The following is a 26,285-nucleotide window of genomic DNA, read 5'->3' as shown; positions in this document are numbered from 1 at the left end:
TTATAGAAGCAGTCAGAGCCTTGCTGGGACAATTTGCCACACATCTTGGCTGCTCCCTGAACGCTGCTGCAACCATTTAAACAAGCATTCAAGGCTTGATTCCATGATGACTTCTGAACAGTGTTCCAGCTTTTTGTGTTCTGAAAAATGTTCCTTTGAACATGTTTCAGCTTTCCACTATGAGCACAAAACGGTGCTTAATGTCATGCTACTCTAGGCTTTTACGTCATGCTGATCTCGAATCAAAAGTGTTTCATCTCAGTCGCGCATCTCACACAGAGGTGCAGTTTCACACTGTAAACAAGAGAAAAACTTCTCTTTAATATGACTTAGAATAGCGATTCTCAAGCTCGAGTACCCTGCCACACCTAACCAAATATACAACAATCCTATCGTGATAGTGTCCCCCTGCCCCCCTTATGTTTAAGTAAGGTTGTAGGCTTTTAGTTTCAAGAACAGCAACACGAAAGTTTGATATTCTCATTAAAATTTTACTTCGTTATTAATATAGTCGCGAAGAAATTGCCTAACTAAAACCTTAGCAAAAAAAATGCACCATCAAGCAACAATGACCGTGGTATAATGGTACTGAAGAATAGTTACTCTCGGACCGAGTTTGAAGAATCTGCAGCCACAACTTGAGCTCATTTTGCAACCTCTTAATCAGAACTCCCAAGTCACTCTGCGACTTCCCACACTCAGCCTGCCGTGACCTCGAGGTGGCCATAGTCCGATTCGCTGAGAAATATTGATTAAAAAAGAATTTGTTCTTTTTTTCCCTCATATAAAACTGTCGAGCCTACAGTGCTGACAATGTGATGCGAAGCAATAAAGGCTTTTGTTGATTGACAGCAACTTTCTCTGGTATGACTGTGAACGGCATTTAGGAATGTGTGCTACTCACTATGCTATGACACATACTACGTTCGAGTAGTTAGCTAATGATGGCAAGTTTTCGCATAAGTCAGACATCACACAAAAAGTCGTAAAAATTATATATTAATGACTACTTTATTCTGGAAAAAAGAAATTATTTCCACATCCTGCACAGGACTTAGGGCAATGCATTCTGGCAAGCTTCATTTTTTGGTTTTTATATTATACAAGTGAAGGCCTGTTAGAGACACATTATGCTACACTCGAGGCATCATGTCATCATGTTGTGATGAGAATCATATAAACATGCAATTGAAGAAAAAAGACAGCAACTCTACCAGTTTTGGCAAATCAGTTCTGCGGAAACCTGCAAGATGCAATGCAAGGTATGCATAACATCAGGAAAATACTGAAAGCCTTCAAATGGGACTGCAGAACTTCCTTCAGAGGAAGCTTTGGGTAGGGGCGACCTTCCATTTTTCTGCTCAAATACAAATGATTCAGAAATGTATCAGACAACTGTAGAACTAACTGCATACATCTCTAGGAAACAGACTTTTCCTTTGTTTAGGCCTTTTTAACGACATTTATCGAAAATCTATAAGTAAAAAAAAAAAATAACTGAAGCTCCTCCAGTTCCGTTACTTTATAAAATGAAAAAATTGACACACACATTTCATTTTGTAAGCACCATCTGCCTAAATATGTTTAGAAGACTAAACTGCCATATTGCACATGACTTTATTTTGTGAATCTGTAAATTAATAAAATAATGATTGTCAACTTTCAATGCAATAACAGGCACTGTTCACAGAACTGCGATGTCTGTTTCTGTGGCAGAGTTAGAAATGTAAAGATGGTGCTTTATTTTTATTATTTTTTTATTTTCAAGTTTTCTCAGACTTAGAAGAATTTTCTTTTTTTAGATCTGCTTTGTACAGTAGACAGAGCTGAGCTTTTTTTTTTTTTTTTTTCTCCCGAAAATTAAGTTTACGTGAATCACTTCAGCACTTGCAAAGGGAGAGCATCTCTATGTTTCACGCTTAGTTGAACAGGGTCAAAAAGAGTTAAAGCTTCCTCAAGTTCCATGGTACACTTTGATCTTAGCCAAAAGGCTGAGAAGCGATTCGTGACAAGAACAAGATATGCAGGTTTTATATAAATTATAACAAAGTCATTAGATGACCTTGGCTGACATTATATGACAACACAAGCACCATAAAGTAGGAAAGCTTGAGGAAGTAGCAGTAATAACAGCAACATCTTAGACAGAGATCACCAGGCCCATGGACAAGAAGCTCAACTATATTGTTTCTTTTAAACAGTGAGGAACCAAACCACGTATAAAGGAAATTGTCGATCACCAACAACAAACCTAACAGAATGGGCACAATGACCCATACAAGTATAAAAATGAGAAATCTCAGAGATATTACAACAAAATCACAGATATTACAACATGTGCAATGCAAAAACACGGCACTTGTTTGACAAGGCACTTGCAGCAAATGCAGGTTACAAGAAAAGTTTAAGGTAGATATGAGAACAACAAACTGTCCTTATAACAGCAAGCAACACCGGTAAAGAACTTCAAAGAATAAATGTTTGAGATCATAACAGAACATTCAAAATTTCTAAAGGCCCATAAAATAAAATTGCACAAAAATAATATAAAGCTTTAACATATAATTTGAGTCATTAACAGCACGTCGCAAACCAAAAGCAATGGTTTGTAGCCAAAAACAAACGAGACCACCAAAAGAAATAGGAAACTAAATATTGCAAAAATAGGCTAGCGCAAGATGCAAGTTTTCTCTGATGTGCAATGCTTTAATGGTGATTTGGAATAACATGGCAATGATTAACTTGTAAACACCATCTGTAGAGAACATGGCGCCAATGAGGCATGCATGCAAAGTTTTCTTTAGTCAATGTTCTCAGAGCAGTTTTTGAAAAGATTCAGCATAATCGAGATAACTTATACAGCTGTAAGCTGCAAGAACTGCTTAATGGCAGCACACAGAAATAAAAGATCAAACAAATTATTTCAGAGTATTGAACACATAAAGACAAGCTTTGTAAATGGTTCTTGACTGCTCCATAGTGCCACGCGTTAGTCTTTTTTTTTTTTTTTGGAGGGAGGGGTAATGCCACGCGTTAGTAACGCTAGAGAACGAGGACGAAGAAGTGTTGTTGGCTGCTGCGGCCAAAACAGTAAACAGCCGTTCGCTCGGAACTGACTGCCTGCCTTTTCCTCTCGCGACAATAGCATCAACAATGAGACAAAAGTGCTGCACATCATTGACACATGCTGTGTAAAATGTCAGAACGACTATTACAGGCCTGAATGCCAGAGTTACCTAAAGTAAACCGTCCATGATAGTGTATGTGCTGTACAGGGAGCAAGTACCGTATTTACACTATTATAACAAGAGTTTTGTTTGTAAATAATAATTTTTTTTGCCCTTCTTTTTTGCCCCCTCGACTATGGCTGCCCTTAGAAGTCCTGACTCACGTTATAATCGAAATACTATTTCTTTTTTTCTTTTTCTTGTGGGCGCAAACTTCCCCCTTGCTTTATTTTCAGTCACGTTATACTGGGCTAAATATGGTACATCCCTGTTTGGCACCACACGGATGATAAAGAACACAAAGAGAGAGGAACATGCAGCCAACTTCCAGCTGTTCTTATTCAGATGTGACGCAATATTAAGTAGCATTATTTAACTTTAGTACTACGTAAGGTAATGCAATCATGAGTACAAAACAGAAAAGAGAGAGAAATTAGCCAGAAAGGTTTTGTTCCTTTTGTTCTTGTCATAGCGTCACCTCATTCTGTAACTTGAGGGTGGCAGTTTGGCCGAATTGGCAATCCATGGCGTTTTCAAAATGAGCCAAACTCAGTGAAATGAGAGAAGTCACTGAATTTCAAAAGCATGTACAACTTATTGTAAAATACCGCAGAAGCACTCAACCCCTTTTTACTGAAAATTGGGTTTATCTAGATATGGGCGCTTGTCCGGTCGAAGCAGTAAAAGCCACGATAGCAGCCAATGAAAAACTTTGACGCTTGCCGTAGTTGAGGTGCTTTAGGGCATCATACTTGGAGTCCCACATGCGGATTCTTTTTCTGTCTATCTTGAAATACCGAGAGGTGCAGCTGACATTTTCTTCAAGGACTGTTCCTTGTCCCTCTGCATTATCTTCACCCGCATTTATTTGGCAGTATTTTCCAGATTCTAACCTGCCTCTGAATCAAATACACACCCACTTTCTAGGTGTCCAAAGTAGAAAACATATGAAGAAATGACATTAAAGCTCAAAACATAGTAGGAATCTAAAGCACACTCAATTTTTTAACAAGAAAAAATGAGCAGGGGTCTCAAATGTGTTTCACAACCTCTGTCGGTTTCCTAAGTCAGGTTCACCACTATACATCCACGTTATGCGGTAAAGCATACAAACACCGCAAATGCAGTTTTGGTATCGTGTGCGATTGCACCGCACAGGCAATCTACGGCCCAATTAAAATAAATAAAGAATAAACAAATAATAATAAAAAAAGGTGCATGTTAGGATCAGGTAAATACTGTAATCAAACATTGTGAGCTATGGTTATTGCTTGAAAATATTCCTAGGGCAGGCTGAAAATATGCGTTTTCAATTAGAGATGTCATCTGTTTAACGCATTCACTGTCCCCTAAGCTCCGCCGAGATAGATGCTGCCACTAAAGCAGTGGCTACTTAGGTCACCGTAGGGCCCAGGAGCGTGCGTGCTGACTGGTCAAGTTCGAATTATCCACCGAAGACCAATTCTAGGACCCAAATAGTGAAAGTTTGGGCCCATAGAAATGAATGGCTGCCCGCCAGGACCTTTGGCCATGATTGAATTAACCGAAAAATAAAACTGACCGGAGTCAAATTAACGGAACTCTACTGTACAAATTGGGAACTAGTCTGAATAGACATCAGCACCCTCTTCAGTAGCAACATACCTGTAGCGGCGCATTCTGCAAGGATTTGCAAAATACAGTAGGGGAAGCAGTGTTTACTAGTCTCCTTTCTACATCTTTGTCTGGTTTGCACTAATACTTATTCCAAGTGAAATGGTATTTAGTATAATGTAGCCTTTCAATAAAGCAATGTGGATGTTAGCACATGTGTTCGTCCCTTCTATTTATGTCCTTCTTTTATCTGTACTGAATGCTGCACAAGTAAGGTAGCCAGGTATAAATTGTTCTTCCAGGTAACCTGCCTCCTTGTTCCCATTCAGATTTTGTGTGGAGTTAAAATTTTGAAGGTGAATTTCGTTTGACATGTTCTGATGCAGTACTTGCCTGTTTTCATCCAGAATAAATCACAGCTGCTAGCTGCTTGCGGGGATACCAGATGAAAAGTGTTTATCATCGAGTGGCATCATCTGCTACTGTTACAGTGTACATTCTGTTTCGGGATACCAGCACCACATGGTGCCACCCTTCCTTTCACTCACGCAATCAGGTTTTCAGTCCTACAACACTGCAGATGATGAACATTGCTGATCTATTCTAGATGAAAAAGGAAAGTATACTGTGTCCAAACAATGTTTATGGTGCACACTGTGTTTTGCGATAACAGTGCCAGATGGTGCCACCACTGATACATTCAATTTTTGCTCCCACATCACTGCAGATGACGAATACTATAAGCTATCACGGACGAAACAGGAAAGCACTGCGTCCAAACAAGGCATTAAACAAAATGTACCACGAAATTCTGTCGTGTAAAATTTGAGCGGGAGAAAAACATTTCAGCCAGAGAAGCCATATGCATTTGTCTTCTTCGTTTTTGCAATGCCTCATACTTTGGCACTTAAGGAAGCATTGATTATGATTATCGACTAGCCCAGGCCTTTAAGGCAACTCAGCGAATATCACAACTCTGCACTGTCACCGCCAGCAGTCACTTCTCGAGGAATGACTCTATCTCCTTCTTGACCACAGCTTCACCCAACCACGGCTGCAACACAAGTTCCTCGAGGAACCAGCGCTGCCAGTCACGGCCCACGGCTGACACTAGCAGGTAGTGGTTGCTGTGGCTCACATCTCCCCGAATGTGGACCTCCTGAACACCTGACCAGTCACGCAGCAGCTCTTCCACTTCCTCTGGGCTGTGACGGAGCAGTTCCATAAACTCAGGGTGTTTCACCTGAAAAAATGAGTCACTAAGTGAGCCTGAAAAACTGACCCAAACCGACATCTTGAACTCCGCAACAATAACACTCCAACAAACTCTATTTCCTTTCAGGTGTTAGGTAATGAATACCAGAACGTGTTTGGTACTACATATCAAGATGTTATTCACGTGTGAAGGATTGATCGCTCTTTTGAGGGGAAATTCAATAATATTCAATACAATGTAACTTCATAATTTGGTCTATGATGTGTTGTGTAGGGGGAGCTTGTATTGAGCCTACAATACCTTGCAATTTGGCCCCTTTAAGAAAATGCGAGAAAAAAACTAAAACATTTTATTTCTGTGCGAGATGCAAGCGTTACCAAGTGCCTCTCGATGTGAAATAAATTTCAGAGCAAGAATTACAGAAAGTTGCCTGCCATTCACGGAAAGATGGTATCTGTATGGCCCTGTTATCTTCATCTTTGAAAGTATTCTGCACTACTTTGTTTTACGATCTGTGCCTGAAATATTTTAAATGTAGCTAGCAACTCCTATGTGTCTTACATCATGAACTCAAGACTTCCTTCTCGAGTCAAGTGGGCCCTTATTGATTTTCAACCCTGAAGCTTCTCAGAATGCTTAACACCTTGCACTCATATTCACTAACATAGCAGTTTCATTAAATAAAATTTTTCACAACCTCGTACATACCTGGATGCGAACAGGGTTCCCTTCTTGAACTATCTGCACCGGCTCGTGAAGTTTTGGCTCGCAGGGTAGCCCCAAGTGGCACAGGTCTCTGGTGATCGCAAGCAGGCTGTACGTCCTCACAGCAGCCATGGTGATCGTTCGAGTCATCGAAACGGACCACTTGCATTCGTCACAGGACGGAAACTGCACCTTGGCACCACAAACGTGCCTCAAGAACCCGAGCAACAGCTCACCGACGGTAAACGATCCACCGTTGCGACAGACGTCCCCTTCGGCTTGCTCGGAGTCTCCACTCCCCGATTCTTGCTGTTCCTTTATGGTTTTCACAGAGTCCTGGAATATATGAGACAAGCAGGATTTGCAAATGGAGGAATGCTTTGTTTTCGAGTTCTTGACCAGTTCGTCCTTGACGGCCCACTTTGTGATGACTTCGAGGGCTAGATCCTTTGCCGAAGTTTGCGCCGATTCTTCGGCAAACGTGGCATTTAACTTGGAAAGCAGGAAGTTTGGCGGCATCCGGGGCATTTCCGCGTCGCATGAGAGAGTCTTAGCAAGCTCTAGCAAAACATCAGCCAGGGCCCAAGGAAAGCTGCAGCAGTGCTGTTTGTTGGGGGCTTCGCTGCCATATGTCACCATGTACCATGCGGATGCTACTTGCAAAAGCACCACCTTCTTTTCATCGTCTGTAGCCACACCCTTACTTTCGTAAGCGGCTTCCACGCTATCGAAAAACTGCTGCCGTGTCTCTTTGACCAGGTGCTGGTATTGCTTTGCAACTAGAGTTTCGACGTTTGTCTTCTCATGGGTGGTCTTGTTGAAGTCGGAAACCTTGTTCACAAGACCTGCAACCACTTCTCCCTCACTCCTGATACCATGCTGACTGAGAATCCTCTGCATTCGTGTCGTATATTCGGCAAGCGACCGCTCTGCACAGTCTCGATAGTCCTGCCAGCCGTCAAACTCGAATAGCTTGCTCTGACAGTCACTTTCAACAAAGTGGTTTTCAAAGTCGGTGCTGACCACAGCTTCCAACGATCGATGAAGGCGGTACAGCTGGCCCAAGATTCGCTTGGACTGGTAAGTGTTCTTGTGGCAGCCCTTTTCCATGAAGTCGGGGTACAACGGTGGTTTCTCCTTTTTGTCGAGGTGAGAGGACGCTCCGGTCTTGGCAAAGTCGAGGCACACAGAGATCTTGTCAGCAATCTTCAGGCAGCACTCAGAAAAGATGCCATCCTCGAGCTGGTCGGCCCAGGCGAGGTGCGCATTGGACATCACACCAATGTTATCATTCTTGATGTAGTTACAGATGAACTGCACCATAGCTTCTTCCTGCAACACAAATACTATTTATTGGTCTGTGCCAAGCTTCCTTACTACATGAGACACAAGTTATGAAAACGTCAAAGTGCTGTGCACTGTGAAATATATATATAATCAGCACAATCATGCCTTTTACACACAGTACAGAAATCACCAACGCACCAGGTCATCGTTGGAATGACTCGCTGCCGTGTGGTCCCTGAAAGTCATGGGCTTGTGGTTGGCTCCAGGAAAATAGAGGTCTTTGTCCCATATCACCACATACTCATCACCATCCAAATCAGAGCCTGGCAACATAGAAGCAGCATAAGCATTTGGCAGCTGACTTACCTTACCAGAGCATTAGTTATTTTAATCAGCAAGGCCAAGACACACAATGATAAGATAAATGATACATGAGAGTGAAAAGGAAAAACTCAACTTCCATATCTGCTCGTGTAAGGCTTGCACCACCAACTTCAGAACTCAAAACTTTGGAAAAAAAAGTTTCACTAATGGGTACCTGCATAAACATGTGCCCCAAACAGCACGAGTTTAGCAATAATTCCGGGAGGGGGGGGGGGGGGATTTTTTTTTTTCCGAAGCAACAGTGAATTAAGGCACCTGGCTCAGCTCCAGGAGGTGTGTGCTTCAAACCCCAACACTGGACACCTACCGGTTTACAAGACTGACACAAATGGCCCCCCTATTCTGTTGTTCAAATCTTTCAGGGGTGCACTATTTGGGAGGTATTACACAGACCCGTGACAATTCTAACACTTAGAGCAACGCTAACAGCCGTACTAACAGCCAACAATAAAAACTATGTGGGTCAAACTGAAACAGACGGATACGAATAAAGGAATGCTTTAGGTTAAGACAATGAGCTGGGAGTGATTCTTCTCGACAATAGTTCACTAAGCCAGACAGGTGTTCATCGTGTTTGAGCTGCATAGTTATGATTGTTGAGTGCTTTGGTTTCCTTTCGCATCAAAAAAAGACCGAGCACATTGCGCGCACATTTTGGTGTCTCTTTCTTGTGGCTGCGGATTACGGTAGAACACACAGTTAAAAAATATATGCACATGCAATCTGTACCCCTGCCTTTCGAAAGAACAAACGAAGCATGCTGTCAAAAGAAGTTTGTAGAACCCCATTATCACCAATGAAGGCTCAGAGGTTGGCATCGCACAATGCTTAGTAAAGAATATCGGCTCAGTTCCCGCAGTAACAATGAAATATGTACACAGTCCTTGACAGTAGCACGCTTCCCGACCATGCAGCCAGCGCGTGTCGCTGTAGCAAACGGCGCGGTTCAAGACTCCGCGCCTCGAGCATCTGCGCCTGCGCGAGCTGCTGCTGGCACCCGACTCCAGCGCTCGCCGCATCGCGATGCAATGCACTCCGAGTTTTCCCCTAAGTTTGAAACAGCCTGTACTCAGGTGAAGTGAATGGTGAGGACAACATTTGTTCAAAACTTCATGTCAGGATTCAAGTAAGTATAGCAAGCAGTTATACCGTGCTTGTCAATAAGTGGAAGTGGAAGTGGCAACAGTTTATGCCTTCAGTATAGGTGTGTTGATGTACTTTGGGGGTTCAGACCATTTTTTGTTTTCAGCGAAAATTTTATATGAGGTGGGAAAATGTCTCTGTAGAAAGGAATCAACCTTTGTCTTGCGAGACGCAGTGCAAATTCCCAGAAAAAAAAAAAACTGTAGTTCACTAGAAGTGGAGAACAGCATTTTTGTGACTTGCAGATTTTACAAGTTTGAAGACCTATCACTTCGGAACTAAAACATTGTACACCGCCAAAAAAACTTTTTGGTAATTTTAAACTATTAGAGCTGCTGGCCAAAGAAAACTTAGACTTAAGCCACCCCCAGTATTTTTTTGAAAAATTGCCAAACTCTGCTTTTAGAGCAAGCAAGTCTCATTGAGCCCAAATTCAGCGGCTATGTGGGGCCATTTTATCTAAGGCAACAAAGCTGAAAAAATTTCTGACAGATTTTCAAATATATTCTTGCAAACTAATGCAAAAAATGTGCAACTACATTACATGCTTATTTCGTTAAAAAAATCCCGAAAACACGAAAACTGCAAAAGTAGCGAAAATTGACCAAAGGGCATTTTAAAAATGCAATATTTGCCAATTTTCATTAAACTTTTACAGAATGCCCTCAAAGGACTGATAAATATAATACTGCAAAAACATGTTGCATTATTTTATTTTCTAAGGGGGAAAATTGAGTCTATTTTCAGAACCCTGCATGGTCATCTCTATGATCTGTGTAGTTCTAATAATAAAATCGAGAGAGAGAGAGAATAAACTTTAATCCAAAGAGCATGCGAGCGTAGGTAGCTCCTCTGCTCGGCAGTGGGTGGTCCCCTCAGTCCAGGAGTCCAGCGGCCTTAGCTGCCCTTCTCGCTCGATTGACCAGGTTGAGCTGGTCCGTCGAGTCGGAGCTGGATAGCGCTGCCTCCCATTGCCGTGTGGTGGGGTGTGTTATGGGTGTGAGCTGTGGTGTGTTTGCGCAAGCCCATACCATGTGGTAAAGCATTGCACATTGATCACAGTGTGGACATTTATAGGAATACAGCGCAGGGTGTATGGCATGGTAAAGACTCAAATGTGGATATGTGTTTGTTTGGAGTTTTCGCCATATTACGGCTTCCTCTCGCGTCAGAGCATTATGCGGTGGGGGTAGTGTTCTTCGTGAAAGGCGACAGTGTTGTAGGATGCAAGTGTAGGTTAATGGTATGGGCTCTGGTTGGAACTGCTCGGCGCGGTCATCTCGCGGCTCCCGGTGTGCATGCGCTCGGGCGTAGGCGTGTGCCTGCTAATTGCTGCGTAAGCACTCATGTCCCGGAGTGTACACGATTTGTATGCATAGTGGGAGCTAGTGCGCTCCATTCAGAATGCGATGTGCAGCCCTGGGACTCATGTCCCGGAGTCTACACGATTTGTATGCATAGTGGGAGCTGGTGCGCTCCATTCAGAATGTGATGTGCAGCCCTGGAAATTTTGGCTCTGGAATAATTTCCAGGGCCAAAAAAATCGAAATTACATTCATATTGCATTATGAAAAGTGACTCAGGTTGTGTGTGTCTTGCCTCTTCTGGGGAAAAAAAATTAGCTGAGCTTGTGTTTTCAGGGCTTCTGTATCTGTATTTTTCCTACGGTATGTTAAGGCAGCAAGCACATGAGAGCACGCACAGCGAGCTGTTTAAGGATGGCCTGGGGAATCTACTTCTGGCACTACTCTCTAATTACACTTCCTATTTGAAATGCCCCCAACTTATATGACCGATGCACTACACTATTAAGAAAATTTGCGCCCTTTGGGGCTTACCTTGTTCCACAACAATAATCGTCATCTATCTTGCCCACATTTCCTTTCTTTAACGCTGCAAGCCCAGTACCTCCAGGTCACGAACGGACTGTGCGTTATCAGCATGACATAGCATTCTCTAAAGGAAAGTAGCAAGCGTGGAGTTTTCCAGAAAGAGAGAGAGAGAAAACATTTATTTGGACCATCGAGGTCGCTGATCTTGAGGACGAGTGGGTGGTGAGTGAGTGAGTGAAATAACTTTATTCAGGTCCACAGAAGACGCAGGGGAGACCCTGTGTCACCCAGCTAGTGGGTGGGTGGTGGGTGGGTGGTGTCCTCATTCCAGGACTTCACTGGCCATGGCTGCTCAACGTACTTGCTGGACGAGAGCTTCTTGTCCCGCCAGGGTCTCGCCGGTCAGCTGTAACTCCCACCGCTCAAATGACGTGTTAGGCGTCTTTAAATGTTGAGGTTTGCCCCTGCACCCCCACCACCAGGGTCAGATGCCGCGATATGTTTGTGGGTATATTTTGCTGTATATGTGTATGTTTGGGAATGTGTTTGAATAAGTCTGAGAGCTACTGCCTCTTCAGTGCTGAGCTTTTTGTGAGGGGGAGGATAAATCCTGCGGTTGAGTCGGTGGATTTCGAGTCGGTCGAAGTAATTGAATGGCAGAGGCACGAAGGTAAAGGGTGGGGATTGATGAGACGATTGGTTTTGCCCCGCTCCGTTGATTAGCGCTCGAGCTAAGGCGTTCGCCCTTTCGTTCCCCTCCAGTCCCGCGTGGCCCGGCGTCCACGTGATTTGATGGGATTCTTGCAGCCACGGGCCAAGAATCTGAGCTGCCAGCAGCGGTGTTCGTCCGTTGGTAAAGTTACGACAGGCCTGTTGCGAGTCAGTAACGACATGAACTTCCCTGCCAACCCTGTCAGATTGCTTTATTACTAGCGCCGCGGCTATGGTCTCAGCCGCAGCTGGGGTCTCTGCCCTGACGGAGGCTGCGAGGGTCAAGGAGTTGTCTCTGCTGTTCACGGCGGCTACCGCGAAGAGGCCCCCTGCAGGGTATGCCGCCACGTCCACGTACGTTACGAAAGGGTCACCCTTGAATTGTCAGCGCTGTCTGTTGACGCGAGCCTGGCGTCGTCCTTCATGGAGTTCATGACTCATGTGCTTTGGTATGGGGTTCGCCTTGATCTTGCTTCTGACCTCGGGCGCAAATGATCGTTGCCCATCGAGGGCACGAAGCTCCGTTGCCGTTCCGGTCCAGTGGAGGATGGCTCTGCCCACCACCGTGTTCTGTAGTCTGGCTTTTTTTGCGAAGCCATAACCGCGTCCGACAGCTCAGCGAAGGTGCTGTGGATCCCGAGAGCCACTAACTTCTCTTTTGAGGTGGTAACAGGGAGACCCAGGGCCGTTTTGTTCGCGCCTCTGATGATGGCATCGACTTGTTCTTAGTCGCGTTTGTTTAGCGAGTGGTAGTGATGCGGCATGCTATACGTTACTCTGCTGATCACCAGAGAATGGACGAGGCGGAGCGTGTCCCTTTCTCGCATGCTCTTGCGGCTTCTTGTTATTCGTTTGATAATCCGTGAGATCTGGCTGGTGGTGGACCTTAAATTTGGATGGTGTGGGAGGCTTTCAGGTTGCTCTGGATTCAAAAATCTAGAACCCTAGTCTTATTGTTTTCCGTGATCTTGTGGCCCTCTAGATAGAGTTCGATAGGGCCGGCGGACTAGTAGATTCCTCTTCCGTACACCCAGATCACCTCGGACTTCTCAGGGCACGCAACGCATGCCGCTCGCTGCCGCAAATCTCTCCACGGCCGTCGCAGCCTCCTAAAGGGTCACCTCTTTTCGCGCGAGGCCCAGAGCATGATGTCTGCGTATAGGGTGTAACCTAGGTCCGGGATCTTCCGCAGCTCTTTGGTCAGTGCTAGCATCACGACATTGGAAATGCAAGAAAGGCAGATGACAATTATTGCTGTGGGACAAGATAAACCCCAAAGGGTGCAAACTTCTTTAAATTGTAGCCTAGTGGGAAAGCGCGATGTCACCACTGCTGCATAGGAGTCAGCTGGGTGTGTTCAGATAAGGACAGTCACAAAAGGAGGTCCCAAATATTTTTCTATCGTAAAGGGGCCATGACACTAAATTTTCAAGCTTAAATTATGCATTGCGTGTTAAACTGTAAGCGTCCCACAGCAAGCTGGCAAAATTTGAGTGCATTCAGTGCAGTAGAAAGTTTATATTTGAATTTTTTAATGTCGCAGTTGAACCATCAAGCAGTCTGGAGACACTGAGTGATGATAAATTATTGGGCCCCTCGTTACAGAGGGGCCCGCATCGATGCACTGCAGAGGAGTGGAGCTCTGCTCTTCGGAGCTCCGACCATTCACGCCAATTTTGGGCTGTCCAGAGAGCCCACGATGCGGCGCTGGAGCTTGGTCTCCCAGTCCCGACGTGGGTGCGGCCCGCGGCTTCGTCGCCTCCCTGAGAGGGGGCAACAGAGCTTCTCAGGACCTCCATTAAAGTTCTTTGTCTGTCTGTCTGACCCCCGGAAACGGCTCTCTCGGGTAACAGAAACCAGTTTTAAAGGCCATGCATTTGTGTACTGCAAACACCGGAAGTGATTGCAGGAGCTGGAAGTACGTCATGGCCATCTCGTCATGCATCGTTTTTGTTTTTGCATGTGCGTCTCGGCGCATCTCTGTGGTTTGGTACTGCTTCTAATTGTGCAAGTGAAGGAATTGCAGGCATAATTCAGCGAAGACGACAATGCTACGTCGCTGGGTGCTGGAGCGTGTGAAGAAAGACGCCCGATGTGGTCTCGGAACTGTTCCAGAGCAGACGACACAGATATGGCCCCTTAGTTCCTGACATCACACAGCCTTGCCAAAGTGGCGGTTGCTGTCGGTGGGAGGAGCTGAGAGGCAGTGATTTCAAATTGAAATTTTGGGTTAAAATGTGTGCTGAGAGCCCAGCTTTTTTTTCGTGCGTATAACCATACTGGGCCCTCTACTTTCAGTTACAAATATAAACTGAGAACTGTTGGATGGCTGTGTCATGGTCCATTTAACTAAAATATTTATACTAGGCAGAAAAAGGGCCCTGCCACGCAGTGAAACCAAGACTGCTTTTTCAGCAAACGTCTTTGTTTCACACCGAAAAAATCTTACCTGAGACAAAGTACAAAATATTGAATAGAAAGATGTTGCAATTTATAAAGTGCGTGGTATAGAGAGTACAGCTTTCTAGAAATTAAATTGTTTATTCTAACTCTATAGAATCTTTCTCAAAAAATTAAGGTGAATTGAGTTGAACTTGTCGTGGCACATCACGAACAAAATGCAAATTTTCCTCTTTAATAAATAGATGAGAAGAAATGGGGGGGTTTAAAATATTTAAACCTTTTTAAACACACAAAGGCAAAGACTAAGCTTACCAGCCATCTCATTTGGGTGTGGCCGCTGTCCTTTCGCTGGAAACACGATGCAATCCCTAATGTGACGCAGCTCTGGCACATCCACCGCCTCAAACTTGCGCACATCACCCGGATGGAGGCACGGACATTTCGTCACCAGTACAGTGCCTGGTTCAAGAAGACAAAATGATAATGAATGTTCATGTACAGTTAACCTGAATATAATGAACTAAGATAAAGCGAGTTATTCTCTGTATTAAATACGCGGTACATTCTGGCCGATACTGATGTAAAAAAGCTGCCTGACACATCAAACTATTTCTTGGTTTGACTGTACTTCACATGCATATTCTTTGTCAGTGAAGGGACCGACAGACTGATCCATGTCAACTGGCATGTTGAATGGGTTTTGGCTGGGTAGAAATATTCACTTGCTACTAGAAGTTCTCACAGAAGTGAACCAACAGCAGTAAGCCTTCAGCTCAGGTCATTGCCTGTTCACGCTTTCTAGGGCTGATCTATGCTGCTGCCACTGCTAGGTGTATGCCTGGCATTGTTCAGCTGGTACATGTGAGCGATGGGAGGCAGTTTGCTACCGTAAGTAGCAGTACTATGTTGCCACTTACTGTAACTTGAAATACGGTTTGCAAAATTGGTGATCCAATGCAACACACTAACAAATAAGTGATACTGCACTTCAACGCAATGTTATTAGATATTTTAAATTTAATTATGTATAACCGTGCAAGTGCTTGCAATCGGGCAACAATGAAAACCTGCTGCTAATTGCTTTCATGATGCTGCATGCATGTAGTAGCTCCACTTCATGATATGACAGTGCCTGTCACATTGCTTGGACATTTAATACACGCGTTTGAACTCTTCATGCTCTGAAACCAGGAGAAGCTAACCTGTGAGGACATGAGTTGCCTTGCTCTCTGTACCCATCTCAGTGTACTGAACAAAAACCTGGCCATACTGAAGTCGGCCGGTCTCGTCCATGACACCAAGCATGTTGCGGCCAGCACCGCTTGCCACCGCAATGCGAGTCTTGGTACGCAGGCCATCTGAAATTTAAAATCCATCGCTTCAATTAGCTTTTAGATATCAACCTCTAAATCTAGAAAACATGAATCTGCTCCCATTGTGACCACGTGATCTGTGATGCGACCCGTTGTGCACTCCAGCTCTGCACACATTCTTATGGACACATGTACATTGACACATGTCAAGTATGTCCGCAAATATTGACACATATGCATCATTTATCTTTTTTTCAGCGACTGTTTTGCACTGTCTAAACCATTGTTGCAAATTTATGGCTCGGCGCAACGCATGCCTCCATGCATGCGAAATTTCCAGAATGTTGTCAATGATCCCATAGCAAAAGAGTCTACCTAATCAGATTACACATGTGGCATAGATAGTAGCGTACATTCTCGAACATACATGAACACCAGCAATTGTGCTGGAATGTATGATGAGTCAAGTACAATTGCCTTGCGCACTTGACCCAGAGATAAGATTTCAATGTCTGACAACTGCGCTCGCCACTATTGCTGTACTTGGAGTGTGACTTGTCTTTCTGGGCACAAAAGAAGAGAGAGAGACAGAAGAAAGGGGAAAGGCAGGGAGGTTAACCAGAAGGGAAGGTCCGGTTTGCTACCCTATGCTGGGGAGAGAGGGAAGGGGAAGGTAAAGTGATAGGAAAGTAGTGATAGAGGAAGAAAGGGAACACAGATACACAATCACAGTTGGGCACAAGTTTGCCCAATAAAGAGTAAGATTCATGACTCACAGTTATGGCACTGCCTTGTTCTACCCCCTCACCACAACATGACAGTATACAGTGCTGAAATCGCAAACGGCAAAATGCGATGGTGCAACTCTAGCGCCTTCATGGCTCCACAGACAGTTACAGGCCAAGAATGCACCTGCCAATTGCCTGCTGATTCTCAGTGAACCTTTGGCAGTGTTCTCAAAATTAGTGCACAAAACCACAATCTTGTCTGTGTTCAAAGTGTAATGGCGAGCAGGTTCTTTGGAAATGAAAGTACAAGGATGATCCATAAGAAGATAGAGAACTAGGGGAGTGGGTTTGCATACACAATGGTGCAATACAAACAGGACGAAGAACAATACTGAATGCACTGTCAAGTTCATCGTTGCAAGTGCACCTGCTTTCCTGTGTTCAATGATACCAAGGTCTTAATGGAGCACAGGAATCAGTCCACGAGAGAAGTTGCTGAGGCATTCCACAAGCAGTGCATGTCCGATCTTTGTATCAATGCTCCATCTGTATCACTCTAGAAGAGCAAATTAGATTTTCTTTTATAACCTTGGAGCTAAGAAACTATGCCAATCTTGGTTCTTCCTAATGTAACCACGGCTTGTATTTAGGAGCATGTGCATACTTTCGTTAAAGTTTCAGTTGATAGTGTGCATGCGTGTCCGGAATAGTTGTTCTTCCCAAATGTTTCGCATTATTTACAATTATGCACAAGGATGATCCCTCTCCTTATCTCTCTGCCATGACCATAGCATCTCTCTGGGTCGCTTTGCACATGTATGTGCATGCGTGCATATGTTTGCAGCATGAGCTATCTCTCTGTGCCTGTGACTGCAAAATTTAGCTGTTATTACATGTTGTCTGCCATCATTACATGTTCATCGTTTACTAATAAGCCACTTATACAATTCCAAATTTGCTTTTACAAGCTACATGGAAACAATATTTTGAAGTATGGAGGCACAAGTTGCAGTTAGCACTGCAGTGGTGCGGTGGTTCGGTGGGGTGTATGACTACATGCATTGCACCATCTGCACGTGATGTGATGTCGCATCAGGCAATCCTGCTGTATATTAAAAGGCTGGTAAAAATGCAGTGCGGATAAGTGTTAACTAGAACAGCAACGCATTTTCACAGTACATTTTGAGGACGTACGTCCTGAAACTGGTACTAGAAACAGGTCGCCTAGCAAATGGGTAGGCTTTCTGGTCCAGCAAGCTTCAATTATGCAATTACGTGTCCCCTAAAGTTGTTGAGTAAGAAGTAATTAGAAATTGTAGTTAATTATTTTGTCAATTGGCAATTGGCACATATCCTACCGTCTACTATCATTGATCATGAATGACATGCCGATAAAAAAAAAAGATCATCTCTTAATATCTACTACTCTGCATTTTACAATTGCTTAAGCCCATTGCTCAAACACTTGGTATATTTAGAAGCACGTTGAATTGAGCTAGTTGGTACGAATTTATTTCCCTAGCACAGCACGAACAAAATACATAGAGAAAAGACACAAAAATCTTGCTCGAAACCTGCATGAACAACGCTCGTATTGTTGTTTTTCATATGTCTTCTCTGCATCGTTCATGCAGTGTTAGGGAAATCATTTGGTAAATGACCGCCTTAACTAAACACAAATCTACCATGCTACCCAGGCCATAATGTGAAAAGCTGTTTCGTGAGAACTTACCCATGGCACTCTTGTAGACAGTGCAGAGAAGCAAGCGTACAAAGGGATGCCGTGTCAGCAGAAAGCCGCGGCTCTGAAGCTGCCGGAAGAAGAATGGCACTTCCACATAGCTGCTGAGAATGTCCAGTGCGATGCCCTCACAGACCAGTGCGTCCGCAAGCTGAAGCACCATGCTTTGCTGGAGGTTCACAAAGGCATGCCCAGGAACACCAAGCTGTTCCAAGATGGTGATCAGTGGTCGGTTAAGGCAGACTGTGCCTGTGGAGATCAGAGAACAAGGATGCTCTCTTGACGAAAGGCACACAAACTTTCTTCCTTTTCTTGGCACATTTTCATTCTTTTGTTTTTGTGTGATGCAATTTGCTTCGTCTGAATGCATTGAAAGTTTGTATTTAGTATGGAGGAATGTCTCGGAGTAAACTTCTTTTGGTTCCTATCACAGTGTCAGACTTGGCGAGATCGCACTTTCTTCAAGTGTGTGGTCATACCACATACAATAGTACTTTTACTGAATCACAAAGGACTTCTATCCCACTGAGCCGAATACAAAGTCTGTCAGCAAGAAAGTTAAAGGAGCACTAAAAAGAAGAAAATAAGTTCAGCTGTATTAAAAAAGTGCTCTCCTACAATGTCAAAAAAAAAAAGTGTGTGTGTGTGGGGGGGGGGGGGGGGGGCACTCTCACAGCAAGAGCGGGCGCGATAAGCCAGAAAATACACAAAAGTGAAAGACAGGTGGTAATGCTGCCTTGAAGTCCCCGCACCAGCTCACTGTAAAATTGTGTGTTTCGAAGGCGTCTGTTAACTTTTTGTCAGCAAAGATGGACAACATTATAATCTGCAGGAGCCAAACACTGAAATTTTCAAAGTTTTGAGAACTATCACTGCACCACAACTGCTCAAACAGAAGAAAATGATTTGAAATCCATGACATCACAATGATGCACGGGTGATAAACAAAATGATTGAGAAAACCAGAATTTGGAAAGAATACTTTATCAGTATGCATGTCAATATGCTGCTCATTTGTTAACAATTTAGCCAAAACGAAATATTGTAGCAGTTCCCCTTTAATCTACCCCTCTTCTTAGAATTAATACTCATCTTGTCCCTTTCCTTCATTTCTATTTCATATCTTGCACTTGACTTTTCTAATATATCGATTTGTTTTTTTCTTACCCATGACTAGAGAGATGAGTCAATGAGCAGCCCAATAGTAATGAGAAATAATGACTCACGGGGGGCTGAGACTTTGATGACCTCAAGCACTTCAGAAGTGGAGCAGGGGAACTTGCGCATGCTTTCCCGCAACACAAGCTTGTCACCATCTAGGCACGGGTTCAAGCACAACATGCCTTTGTAGCCTGCATAGCGAATCTGGATGGCTGACGGCTCGTCTTTGATGCCCAACTTCTGGCAAACCTGAGAACAAACAACAGTACATCGCCGAAATCTAGCAGGGTAACAGTTCTTGTGAGAATAAATAAGTACAATGAACCGCAAAAGTTTACAGAGCCTGGGATCCGGCAAAACGTGGAATTTCTGTGCAGTTTGCGAGTGCAGCCAGTAAGACGGGAAACCATTATGTTATTCAAGTATACTGGTACGGGCAAGAAATCCAAGCTGCATTCCAATGCTGTGGCGATACAGTTCATGCCCGTTAAAATGAATCCGCATGCAACATACTTTCAAATATTACAGACAATTCTCTTCACTTGGTTTGGTTTGCCTATATTGTCAATGCAACTTATCCGCTTTTTATGGACCTGGCTATAAAAGACTATATGGTACAACAGACAAACTTGGGGGTAAATTTTATCAAGATGGTGTGAATACAACATACTCTGCTGCAGCGATGCATGCGTGCCGCAGTGAATTGCACACAACTATTTCCGGCCACCCACAGAATGTGCAAAAATGCACTTTATATTAAAGAGGCCCTTTTTAACCACTTTTTAACGAAGTGGAGAACGACATTTGAAGTTAAATTAGGTTATTTCAGAAATACTTTGCTGCAAAAAGTACTTCAATGCGTTCAGCAGAACCGGAGTTATTGGCAATTAAACACACCCTTTGCGGTGCTTCCACTCCTCCTTCAATGCCTTGCACTGCGAAGGCTACAGCGGAGAGGGGCGTGCCCACAACGCCCCGTCAACTGAACGTCACCGTGGCGTGCAGTTCAAATTTGATTTTGGATGTTAATGTAGATGCCACTACTTACGATTTTTGCACCTAGGACGTTCCAAACGTGAGGCAAATGTAGTTCTCCTCAGTGAGTCGTAGTGCACTTAGCCGGTGGACTTGTCACGGCACTCCGCAGTACCTACGCGACTTAGCAGACCAGCATGCAACTGTAGTGCATATGCACAGCATTTGCTTTGTGCACAGCAGGGCTTGAGTGTGTGCTCGCATTCATAAGTTCCAGTCTGACCGTGCTACATGGTGCGGATCAGCTTTGTCCTTCACCAGACGAATAGTAGCCACATCCAACTTGCCCATTTTTGCGTGCGTGTGGTGTGCGTGCGTGTGGTGTGAAGTTTCGTGTGGTTTGAGGCTAGTTGAGCGTTCAAAACGAGTCGAAATTAGTGAGACCTAACGGTTAGGACACCAATAACCAGGGTGACCAAAGTTTAATTGCCACGCGGACGGCCGGGGCGGAGCATGAGCAGGCGATAGTCGGCTTTTTCCGGAAGTATGTAATAATTATCAAAATTCACAAGCACATTTTTGCTTACTTCAGCCTGTTTATTTAACGTTGTCAGTAAATATACGCAATATCAGTAGGAAGAAGCGCACTAATCTAAACACCCTTCTTGATCAATGTCAGCTATTTGCCAATAGCAGCCGCGTATGAGAATCTGCTATATTAGGAAATAGCTCATCTAGAAAAGAGTTAGGCGTAGGCTTATGTTGAAAAGAGAGTGTGAGAGAAAGGTGACTTTGCACTCCGCTTGCGAGCTCCACGTGCTGCGCACGACTGCAAAACATGTCTGGGATGTTCACAGCAGCATATGCTATCCGTGGACTATACTTTTTCATCAAGCCCGAGGGGTGGTTCAGGATACCCCTTTAAGGAGCGAACACACTAGCGGCAAGCTTCCCACAACGGCGTGCCGTGCAACACCCAACAAAGAGTTTTCGGGTTGACTACGCAAGCGGCTCATCGCCGCCCACCGCCGTTGGCTCTGTGCCGAGGGTGGCGCTAGGCCTAACCAGCTTAGCGTTAAAGCCATAAGGCCTCTCGAAGGCAACAACCGAAGATCACAAAATGCATCGCTTTGATAACGTCTTATTTCTCTTCACAACAATTTGCTGTTATTGATGGCATCCAGAGTGCAAAACGCATGATGAAGTCGAGGCGTCTCACATGCAGTGCTGTGGCAACTAGACGCTGGCTCAGAGTTGCACTTGCCTCCCACCGCAGTTCTCATTCGCTGTCGTTCCTGTTTATCTGTTATTTATTGATCGATTTCAATTTCAATGCTTCCATCAATTTCATTCTACCCTTCGGTTTAGATCCATGCAAAATTCTGACACTTTACAATGTACAGAGGCCTTAAATTTGGATAGAACTGACTTTGGATATAGCAGACCTTTACCACTAGATTATTAGTCCATTGTATTGAGCGTCAATTGTATTCAACTTATTCTCAGTTCTGGTGGTCTATAAACTTTTAATGTCTGTACATCACAGGGCACCCTAAAACTTGCCCTGTGATGTACAGAAAATGCAGTGCTAGTGTCTATGCAGGTTTTCTTGAGTGTCAGTTGAACCAGCATGGTAACAATGCGAATGAGATGCAGTGGTTTGGTTTGGATGATGGTGTAAATGCGATGTGACAATGACTGCATAAATGCCCTCTCTAGCAACAAATCTGCCACAGCATGTTGCCAGAACGTGCTCCATTGTACTTTGTGGATAAATTTTATAGGTCGAAATACCACAGGTGCTGTCAAGTGCCGTGAATTTGCAAGGTGGCGAGTTTGTTTATTATTGGCTTAAATGTCAATTTCTCTATTGACAATTGTAGGGCCTTGAGAAACACCATGCCAGTGAGTTTCTAAGGTACAGTTACACATTCCTTTTTTTTATTATTCAGGGTAAAACAGAAAGATTGCAAAGTTTTCAGAACACCACATGACTGTGTGTCCACGTGCTGCGATGGCGGCATTCTTCAATGAGCTCAGTGCCTAAGCGAACACACCCTCTTCAGCGCCAGTTCAGAGAGACAGTTGCGCTAGTTCTGAGCCAACCCTGCTCCCCCGAGGGCCCACATTTCCAAAAACCCTCTTTTGCATGAACGTTTACTTACTGGCTGTTGTCCGAGTGGCAGGCACTCGGACAAGAGCAACTGAACTTATAGTGAGACGATTGCTGTGGAGAGGCCCAATCGTGAATGACACTTACGCAACAGAAGTTTCGTGTATGTGGGTCCCTAATTTTTATGACAGTCTTGGCCCATCTTCAGTGCCCCTATTCATAAAGCACCCTAGTCTCCTCCATAAGAAGCACCCAAGATGGGGCACTACTGGAAAAGGGTATGGAATAGGTATGAAACAGATGAGTCGTACCTTCTGTAGCAGCGATCTTGACATCATGCCAATTCCATCAGAGAAGACATAGGGGTTTTTAGAAATTGGGTGACATCCTCCGACTTTGTCCGCTTCCGTGACTGCACCAACGCCGAGGGGAACTTGCACAGACTCCTCGGTTGATGAGAAACATTGACCCATGCGAGCCATCTTCTTGGCAATACTGCCGATGTTGCTGAAGTCCCCCATCCACTTGCGAATGGCCTCAGGACACATCCCTCGGGTGACCTTCGCATAAAAGAGAGAAGATGAAAGTTCTATACATGGGCAATGTGTGCAACACACACTTCCTAGCCCATACCATACAGATGGTGCAATGTACAAAATCTTTCAGCCATTTGGCAAAATATGCAGTGAGTCCACTGACAAAAGAAACACCTCGCTGGTAATGAAACTATACATACCTGCCAATCTACGAAATTTTAAATTTGTTAAAATCCCACAGGGACATGAAAGCAAAACGGGGGAGAAGGAACAGCCTGCATTTTTAAGAAAAACTTAGAATTGGGCACACACCCTTTCAGGGATAGACATATACCTTATGCCAAAACAAAAGGGTTAACCTTCAAATAGTTGCCTTGAGCAAGAAATTTTTTCAATAAAAGCTTTACATATTTATTTTTGAGCCAGTGACAACCTAGACGTTAGCACGAAGTAATCGGAGATTGCTTGTTAAACATTCAGTTAAGCATCAAGAACTGGTGTTTAAATACTTACACATACATACAAGTATTCAAGTACATCTGTGTGCATAAATGTGCGAGTGTGTTCCAGGCTTTTTTTTCCCGAGAACAAGGAGGCTTACAGGTTTGGCAAGTGCTTAAATAGTAAAATTTTATGACAACTGCTCCCTCAAAAACAAAAAAGCACATTGGGTCACGTGAGATGCATTCACAGGTAAATAAAGACTAGAGAGGAGAACTAAACATTACTTCATATGCATGCCATCGCCTGCATGTTCACATACACTTTTTAGCTATGCCTGAAGTATACAGTTACTATGTCATGGGCACAGCTAAACCACTGCTTCAACTTACAGAAACCAAAGCACTTATTCACAGAACATTTTTATGTAAGTGCCATCCATGATTGGCCATCACCACGGCAACCGTGTAGTTTTCATATTTTTAGGTTTAACCGACAAAAAAAGCAATAAGCAGATGCCTAGTGACAGGCATGTGAATGAGAAATGCCAATGAGAAAATGCTCTTACGTAAGGAAAGTATTTGCACTAAACTGCAACCAAACACGAATAAGTAGTTTGGGAAATCTTCATGCGACATCTGCTAGCAGCGAAAACTTACCGTTGCATACAGCCAGACCCCATGGTCCCGTAGTTGACTACACGACGAAGCCAGCAGTTTAAAATGTCGGCGGCCAATGTAGATGCCTTTGCGAAGGACTCGCCCTACAATGGCATCCACGATTTCATCCCTCTGTTGATGGAAGGCCAGGGAGTGGGAAAGCGGCCGGAGGTTATCGTCCCGAATAGTCACCCTCAAAGCAAACTCAGGCTCAAAGTTGCGTAGCACTCTATTCTCTTGGTGAACACACGGAGGCAGCAATTGGAGCCGAGATGGAAGCAAGAATATACGCCGAACAAGGCACGAACCACGAGGTGCTGTTTGGGGCACAAAGCTTTGGGAGACCTTATGAAAAGCCTTTTCAATGGCTTCCAGAATGGTCACTATGTGTCGGGCCTCTATGTCTGCACTGACTGCAAACAAGGCCATTTCAAGCAAGGCTTGATTCTGGGATGCTAACTCCAGAAGAGTTTTTGAAAAGCTTTCAAGCAAGTCATGCTGAGAGAGGAGTGCAAGCTGTGCCGCAAGGTCACTGCTTTGCAGCATGAGAGCGTAGAGGGCATAGCAACAGCTGTACCCAACCAAATCAGTTACAGCCGACTCATACCATTTACGCACCTTCTCCATTTCAGTGCCTACTTCATTGACATTAACAGACGTGTACGCAACAATTGTGCCAATGTCACATCTTCGGCTGAGGCGGCCTAGAATCTGGCGCGCCTTAAACTTGTTACGGAGGCCAAGCACTAATACAAAGTTGGTCCCGAGCTTGGAAGATGGTATCACACTGGTGCAGAAGCAACCAATCTCAATAGCTCGCTCGTACGAGAAATACTCAGGATTGCGAGTGTTCGAAGAATTTCCTTCTTCTTCAGCCGATCCATCTTGTTTCTGAGGTGCCGTCCTTTCCGACTTCTTGTAGATGAGTGGAAAAGTCGAAAGATGAAGGTAGACATCTGTCGTGGCTGCATTGCCCTCACGGTCGTCCACTACCACACGCCGTATATTTTCATACGGGATGTCTAGCTTGTAGGTGCTGTCTGGCTTGCTGCATTGATGTGAATGTTGCAACGTGAGGAAAACCCAAATAACTCGTACATCATGCTTAAAAACACAGACCATTTTGTAACCAAGGCTGCTGCTAGGTCCTGGGCAGATGGTCAAGCACTGAGCAAACGAAGTCAAGCCTTTAGAGGCCCCGAAAGAAAGGAATGACAATTGAATGTTCCTTTCGCACGTCACGGAGCCTCGCTGGAAACCGTCTTTGCGATCGGGAGCAAGCCACTGCAGAAAACGCGGGCTCCCTTCCACCCGTCCATCCATGCACCACTGTCTAGTGAACTTAAAGTAAAGTGGTTCCAGCTTGGCAGATGAAACACTGCTATCCAGCAGTACAGTACAGACAGCTTGATAAATGCGATCACCGTACTTGCCATTGCAGAACTTAGCGGGGTCAGACACGTCCACTCGAGATGCAGGTGCGTATGATTGAAAGAACTGCTGGTAACGCCTTACGTAGAGACCAGTGTCATGCTTCGGATCGGGAGTCCACAGGGCTGTGAAAGTTAAGGTGTTATTTGCACTGCTCGGCATATCTGCGATTTCCTCATACTTTGGTAGATATTTGAAAGCTCGAAGACGGTCACGTCGTTACGCTAAGCACACTGCACAAATTTCAGGAAGGAGGCTCCATCGGTGTTTGGATGAAATCACGAAATCAAACGCCGAGACCAGTCCGCGTCTCTTAACCACTCAGTTCGGCGTTTGCAGCTTTCACTTCACACGTACGTACATAAACCAGCAGCTGCTGAAAAGCTGTGCCGCTGCACCGAAATTCCTTTAGGCAAGTCCAACAGCCTCCTAACTGCAGGGCAACGCAAGGTGTAAACTCTAGTGCAAACCGAGCAAAAACTTCTTTCGATAACGAAACTAAACACCCTTTACCGATGGCCAGTGACGACTCTTTTTTGACGTCATTTCCACGTGACAGCGCAAGCCAAAGCCAAAGCCGTCAAAGCGGCTCATCAACATGCAAAGTATTCTAGAACAAGCCAACAAGCCGTTGCCCTCTTTTTACCTCCATGCCCTCGTTCATGCTTGCGCATAGCCTATGGCTT

General features: G+C 44.4%; 1 protein-coding gene across 1 annotated transcript; it reads right to left on the bottom strand.

Annotated features, from left to right (window-relative positions):
* Window positions 1-1,131: 1,131 nt before the first annotated feature.
* Window positions 1,132-26,183, bottom strand: LOC119432954 (uncharacterized). Its single transcript, XM_037700098.2, has 9 exons — window positions 24,169-26,183; window positions 22,844-23,092; window positions 19,510-19,693; window positions 18,275-18,532; window positions 15,704-15,859; window positions 14,814-14,960; window positions 8,227-8,351; window positions 6,745-8,073; window positions 1,132-6,063 (listed from the first exon to the last, which is right to left on the bottom strand). The coding sequence occupies exons 1-9, from the start codon at window positions 25,759-25,761 to the stop codon at window positions 5,818-5,820; spliced, it is 4,287 nt and encodes a 1,428-aa protein (XP_037556026.1). The 5' UTR covers window positions 25,762-26,183; the 3' UTR covers window positions 1,132-5,817.
* Window positions 26,184-26,285: the final 102 nt, after the last annotated feature.

This window comes from Dermacentor silvarum, chromosome 11 (assembly GCF_013339745.2).
Source record: "Dermacentor silvarum isolate Dsil-2018 chromosome 11, BIME_Dsil_1.4, whole genome shotgun sequence".
Taxonomy (NCBI): Eukaryota; Metazoa; Arthropoda; class Arachnida; order Ixodida; family Ixodidae; genus Dermacentor; species Dermacentor silvarum.
Note: the sequence above shows the minus strand (reverse complement) of the source record. Positions and strands in the feature narration are given on the sequence as shown.